At 23.5% G+C, this 7,727-nt stretch overlaps 1 protein-coding gene across 4 annotated transcripts in view; it reads left to right on the top strand.

The window, feature by feature from the left end:
* LOC108688570 (protein spinster) overlaps window positions 1-6,793 on the top strand; it is a 10,638-nt gene extending 3,845 nt beyond the window's left edge. The window contains exons 10-12 of one of the 4 annotated variants that reach the window (XR_001931804.1): window positions 1,024-1,226; window positions 1,356-1,474; window positions 6,677-6,725. Coding sequence is in view for 2 of the 4 variants with exons in the window: in XM_018194917.1 (XP_018050406.1) it covers window positions 6,677-6,789 (113 nt within the window). In the remaining 2 variants the exon portion in view is untranslated. Of the gene's footprint in view, window positions 1-1,023; window positions 1,227-1,355; window positions 1,475-3,001; window positions 3,073-6,676 lie in introns of those variants that run through there. The other 3 variants (XR_001931802.1, XM_018194917.1, XM_018194991.1) reach the window with 3 other exon arrangements.
* The last annotated feature ends 934 nt before the right edge of the window (window positions 6,794-7,727 follow it).

Raw genomic sequence — 7,727 nt, 5'->3', positions numbered from 1 at the left:
TATATATATATATATATATTGTTATGAACAATTACTATAACTTGTTCTCCTATATGAGATATATTAGTGCAAGTATAAATAGTTTTTACAAGAATATTTTTTATACTTAGTGTCAAACATTATATATACATAAACATTAGTATATCTATCAAAATTATCACAACAAGTAAATTCTATCAAAATTTCGCATATTTCAAATAAGCATGATTTCACGAAAAATTATATTCTATTTTTTTTCATTTTTAAGGATAAAGTCTGTATTTTGAAAAAAATTTTGAATAGATTTTGAATTTATCTTCCCCTATCTTCATTCTCTTAAAAAATAAAGATGTGTTACATCTTCAAAAAATTGCATAATTTGACGCACTCTACGAGATGGAATGAATTTTTTTTTTTGTAAATATGGTAATCATCTTAAAATATGGACTTTTCCTGCAAATTAGAATAAAAGAAAGTTTATTATGATTCTTCGCGTAATTATGGTGTATTTATCTGTGCATTTTCATCAGTTGTACCATGCGTGCGTGTGTGTAGTAGAAAGAGGAATATATATACCTTCGTATTTAAAATTACGTATTCCGAAGACGAGATGGATATTATATATATTAGACGGATATTCATATACAGTTTTAGGTATATATGAAGATACATCTCTCTACTCAACACGCGCGTGCGCGCGCATGCACGCACACACGCACGCACGCACGCACGCACGCACGCACGCATGCATGCATGCATGCATGCACGCACGCACGCACGCACCACGCACGCACAATGCGCAAAATCCGCGTGATATACGTCGGATAATATTAATGCTGGCGATAACTGAAAGAAATGCATAGATTACCTTGATATATCACGAAATAGAATCGTAACGAACTTACTTTCTTTGTGATTTGCAGGACAAATCTATTTTATGATATAACCACTTGTAAAAAAATACTTGTAAAAAAATTAATTTCACGCATTAAAGTGTGTCAAATTACAATTTTTTGGAGATATAATGCGTTTTTATTTTTTCAGAGACAGAGGAAGAGGAGGAAATTCAAAATCTGTTAAACGTTCCTTAAAGTATGGGATTTTACTTTTGAAAACGAAAAAAAATTTTTAATACAACATTTGCTAAGTTAATTTAAAGTTTTAGAAATTTTATAAAATATATTCGTTGTGATAATTTTATTAACGACTGTATTAAATAAAGCATTGGAGTGCTCGTACATTATCCGGTAAGTGTGATACATATATTAAGATATTGAATAGTCAAGTAGATGATTAATATATTATGTAATAATGCTGTAATATTGCATTAATAAATAAACTTATATACATAATATACATATATTACTCCTGTCTAGATCTGGTCGGAATGTGAAATAAAAATTTGCAACTAAACTAAAACATTCTATTTTTGCACAGTGCATGAATTGTTCGCAACTTTGGACTTACAAGCACAAGCTTTGGGACCAAAACGAAGGTAGTATACCTACCTTTATTACTTACGGTATCATTTAACACGTTAAGCGCCATAAAACTTTTGTCTACTGTATTGAAAGATAATGTGTAATATAAAAAGCATATATGAGAAAAATATATAACAAATATTTGCGTATGTAAATATAATAAAATAAAATATGAAATATTTTATAAAATTGCAGAGATAGTTGAACAAATATTTATTTTTATTTATACACACATTTTATTTATTTATTACATTAATTTTTTATTAATAAAATTAGTAGTTTCTAAATGAGAAAATTGAAAAAAATATTTAGGTTGTTTCTTAAAATTTATTAAGTTTATAATTATTTTTAATTATTATATAATTGTAATTTTTTTATTATAAAGTTTATAAACATTACTCTCCGAATTTTTGGAAAATTACGTTTTTAATCGTGGCGCTTAACTTGTTAAAATTTAGGAGTTTTTACATTTATGTTTTTATTATGGTCAATTGTTTTATATGCAGTAATTTGAACGGTTTTTATAATCTTGAATTTTTATTTTATATTCCACCAAAGTATATATTACAAAAAATATAATGTTCACATATATTTATAATAAATTTCTTAATATAGAGCAGAACATTTATGTGTTTTTAAAAGCAAATAATTTAATCATATTAATTTTATCATCAATTTTCCTATTTCTCTTGTATAATATTGCTCTATTTAAAAAATGGCGCTTAACGTGTTAAGGAATGTGCGAATTAATCGAAAATTAATATTAATATAATAATTTTAATAACAAATTTCTTAATCCACATATAACTTAAATTTATGTATTGTTGATATATCTTACAAATTGATAAATAATTATTTTCTTATCTTCTATTATTAGTTTTTTATATACATTTTTAACTTTTCATATATACAATTTTACATGATTGAATTAATGCATTTATTCATTATTATCTATAACAAAACTTACAATCCCATAATTGTGATAATAATCTTTTTATAATTAATATTTATATGTTTATATGTTTATAATTAATATTTATATTAATATTTATAATATTTGAGATTATTCTATCTTAAAATGTATTGAATTTACCTACTTTCATAATTAACGTATATGGACTAATGAAAACATTCTACATACATTATTATAGGCATAATAAAAGCTTTATGTCCTTTTTTTCTTTGTAAATTTATTAGTAACAAATTATTAACAATTACATAATAAAATTTCTAAATAATAAAATTACATTTTATATAAAAATTTTTTTACTAATCTAGAAATCTAGAAATATGTTATATATATGTTGGAATTTTTTCAATACGTTATAAATTGTACAATGTATTTATATTTTAATACTTTCATACTGGATTTATATAAATAATTAATGATTTATTATTTTTTTTTGAAATATTTTATTGAAATATTTTTCAGAAATGGACTATATTTATCGTAAATAATATATGTGTGATATAGTCACATGGTTTAGTCTGGAATGTGCATGTAGTTATTTTTATATAACATACAAACATCTTTCTTGCAGACAAATATCTAGATACTAAGAATAATGGGCAAGCTGAATCAACGCATTTATAGATCATCACTGGGCCTCCCCTGATAATATGCTGTATATCTGGTACATAATTTATTTTCATGATTTTATTATTCTTTTTTTTGTAACTTGATTTGATAATCAATTTAATCTGGCTTTATATAAATGATTATAATTTTCTATTCTGTAATAGTTAATTTTTTATATATACAGGATGTCTTACCGTACAGTACATTTCACAATATATTCTAGAGATAAAATAAAGTAAAAATCCTAATATGAAAATGTTGAGACTACAATAATTTTTTGAATTATAAGCTAACTTTAACTACTTATAAGTCAAGAACTATTTTACTTTTATAGTTTCTACTATTATGACTGGATTTTTTGAAAAAAGACGAAAATCTAAGACGAAAATCTTAATACGAAAATATCAAGGCTAAATTTTTTTAATTACAAACTATCTTTGATTAATTACAATTCAAAAACTATTGTAGCTTTGACATTTTTGTATTAGAATTTTTACTTTTGGAATACGTTGTAAGAATAGTGTATGGTGATTGTGAGACATCCTGTATATACTTATAGTTAAATTATTATACTATGTGTTAAGAAAAACATGTATTGGCATATATTTTAAAAAAGATATGTCACACGTATTTATTAAATTATTTATTTTATAAAGGTACATCAGTCAAAGATACACAGATTAAATTTTGAAATGATTAATCAAATGATTAATTATATTTGAGCCATTTATATATGTACATTTTGTATATTATATACGAACTAATAGTTATTTCTATTTGTAATTTTCATTTATAGTTATCTATTATTTCTATGTATTATATCTATTCTTAATTCTTGACAACTCATGAATACTTACAAAATAATATCAATATCTTTTTATATCAAATAAGATTCAAATTTGAATATTTAGTCTTTGAATTAAATCTTTAAAAAGATTTAAATTTATTTAAGAAATATATGTCAATTGATTTGAAAAGAAATATTGGTCTCTTTTTGGTGTCTTTTTACATAATTAAATTATTAATATTTAAAACGCAATTAAATAATTAAATTGATTATCAATTATCATTTCATACTATTTTTTTATATTGGGTTTATTAAATCATATTTTTTTATGTATAATTTCTACAAGTATTCATCTTTCTTTTTTTTTATGATTTATATTTTATAAGGATGCATGAAAAGTTTTCCCACCCAGGAATATGAAGCTTTTTTTGTTATTTTTATTGTCTTGATTTTCATGTTTTCCCCATGGATGTCATAAATAGAAATGTAACTCACGAAATAATTAAAAGTTTTCTGTTATTTCTATTATTTAGACATTTTTAACAATTACAAAATTTATATAAGGGTCTAATTTAAATAAAATAATGTCTTTAAATAGTTAGACAATAGAATATATAGTTTAGGCTTGATATTCCTATTACTAGAATTTATTTATTATTAGAATTAATACTTACAAAATTATTTTTTACAAATCTTTATTAATTGGAATGAAAAAATCATATTGTGCAAATAGTTAACAACAAAATTTAACATCAAAACAATGTGATATCATCTTTTAGACTGATGAAGCTTGCCTATAAATCTATGTGCGGAATGTAGCATAACTAATAGACTTTATGTATATTTATTTGAATGTATGTTATATGGACATGGTACAATATGCATGTATTTACAGATTATATTGTAATTGGAATAGAATGAACGCATACTTGATTTTATTTATGCAATTTAATTATATGATTTGGTTTGTAAATGTATAATTTTATTTGTTTATATATTTTGCTTTACATATTTGTCAGTTTGAATGGATATATTGAAAATTAAATAAACAAGATTTCAAGATGCGTTATGCATAATGCTTGGTGTTGTACAATATTATTGTTGCTTTAAATTTTTTTATTACATAATAAATTTTAACATTTTTAGCTATAAATAGATTATAGATGCTTGAAAGATTGCTAAAATATTGCTTATATATATATATCTGTTAAGTCTTCGTTAATGAATATATATTAGTTGAGTGTGTCTACTATCTTTTTACTTTAGAAATCATATTATATAATGCTATTATTATATAGGAATAAGAATCTTCTTTATATTTAATGTTAAGCATTTAAATACTATTTAAATGTTATTTTTTTTATAATTGGAGAAATATATGTATAATATATACGTATATATTTTATATACATATATACAGAGTGAATCTTAATAAATATCTCAACGTTTTATCATGGAAATAAATTACCGACTGTAATACGTAAGAGAGAGTAAATTATCGACTGTAACACGTAAAAGAGAGTAAAATTCATGTATAAGAAAGTGAAATATATCTTTTAAGGTAAAACGCAAGATATTCAAGTGCATTCAGAACGACAATAAGCGCTCACTAAGCGTTCAATGAGCGGTTGTTGTTCTGAATGCATACATTTTCGGCCCGATCGAGTTTGCACCAACCTGGGTTGAAGTAATGATGTTTCGTGCTCTCCTATTGGTAGAGCATATAACATCAACTAATAGTGAAGCATTTTCCAACCCAAATTGATGTAAACCTAATCGGGCTGAAAACGTTATAAATTTCACTCTGCACACACATACACACACGCGCGCGCGCGCGCGCGCACACGCACACACACAAAATTAACTAGCTCCCATAAAAATATAAGAATTTTTCGAATAAAAAATAATCTTAACACAATAGCGTGTATGAATGTATATAATGTTTATCATATATTTATATGCAGAGTAGAATAATAACTTTTATCTGGAATTTCTTCTATTTTTAGAGATATAAAAATAATTATGAAAATTGTATAATATCAAGTTAATTATAATATGCTAATAATAATTTTTCTGTGAATGAAGAAGCTTCGGAAAATTTAAGGTTGTCTCTTTTTTGTATATTATATGATTTTTTTACATAATTGATTTTTCTTATTCTGCATATAAATGTATATTAAAGTAGAATTATTAATGGTTTACGAGATACTTTATATTTTATTCTAACACATTTTGGAAGTACAAAATATATCGTAAGCTATTCATTTTTGATAACTATATCTTAATACTTTTATGCACAGAATTATGAGATAAGTTACTTGGTGTAAAGAAAATATAATTTCTCTTAAAAAGAAATTTATGCAATTTGCAACATTATATATTTTTTTTTGAAAAACAACAATGCATTTTATTTACATCAGTTCATTATTTGGCGCACAAAAATGTTAAGGTACAATTGTAAAAAATTAATAATTTACGAGATATTTTATGTTAAAATGTGCCAAAATATCTCGTAGTACTGATCTTTTAATTATTTAATTCTATTTTTGATGCTTTCATATTCAGAGAATAACTATAAGAATATTAAATTTAAAAAATCTTATAATACCATTTAAAAAATGGAGGTTAATGCATTTTCGAAGCGTTTTTATTCAGAAAAATTATTACTTGCATATTATAACTCTCTTGAGTTATACTACACAACTTTCGTAAAATATTTTCATATCTCTAAAAGTAGTGGAGATACTTTAGGTGGACAAAGCTTCATTCTGTATATTTAACAGCAGACTTTTTCTATCTGGAATTGCATATTATATAATAAGATATATTGATAATTTATACTATTTTCAGGTGGAAGTCTTTCCGATTCAGAATGTATTTGCAACGACGCAGTTAACAGCGAATTACAAAATGATACAAACACTATATTAGAATTTAATAGACATGTGGAACCATCTGACTAGATTTTTGTAGGGTCTTAATAACTTTAAATAAGGTATGAATGTATTGTTACGAATGTATAGTATGATTCTATCAAACATAAATATTTGTTTTTATGATGTAAAATGGTTATTGATACAAAGGTACATGTATTATGTGCATTTGCAAAGAAAATTTTCATATAATCATAGTAAAAAATAGAATATCTTCAGAGAGATAATCGCAACGGTTATCACCGTTAATAATGTACAGTACAATAGATTTGCAAACAATGAAGTAAATAATGAATTAGAGTTTAGATGAAAAAAGAGAGAGATGCACTAAATTGTACAATATTTTAAAATGTTATATTTTTTAATAACTCGTATTGCAAATTTATGTAATCATCACATAATAGGCTCAAATTGTATAAATAATCTATGCGATAAGGTTATGTCAATAAATAATTTAGATAGTATAAAAGATATATAAATATTAATTGAGTACTGACTTTAATTTATCAGATATTTTCGTAGTTTGCTTTAGCATTAAACTAAAAATACTAACATTTGGATGATTTCTCTCAAGAGATATTTTCAACAATACTATATAAATCTAATTTTTTATATATAAAGGTTATAACAATTATTATTATTACAATTTGAATAAGTCAAAGACATGTATAGGTACAAATATTTGAATATAATCATAAACATAATATTGTATTTTTTCTTGAAACGTTAGAATATATATTTGGACATTTTTTTTTTTTTTCAGAAACAAAATATATATTAGGTGCAGTAAAAAGGAATCCATTATTTTTGCATGAAATTGAATGGAAAAATAATGGATTTCTTTTTACTACACCTAATATTACAATTATAATATATAAATTATAATATATATCTAATAACCAAATATAATTAATGTAAATATTGTAAAACAAATCAGAATTAACTATCTCTTTCTTCCAGTGATATAA

This window comes from Atta colombica, unplaced genomic scaffold (assembly GCF_001594045.1).
Source record: "Atta colombica isolate Treedump-2 unplaced genomic scaffold, Acol1.0 scaffold1, whole genome shotgun sequence".
Taxonomy (NCBI): Eukaryota; Metazoa; Arthropoda; class Insecta; order Hymenoptera; family Formicidae; genus Atta; species Atta colombica.
The sequence above is the reverse complement of the archived record's forward strand: the minus strand, read 5'-3'. Positions and strand labels throughout refer to the sequence as shown.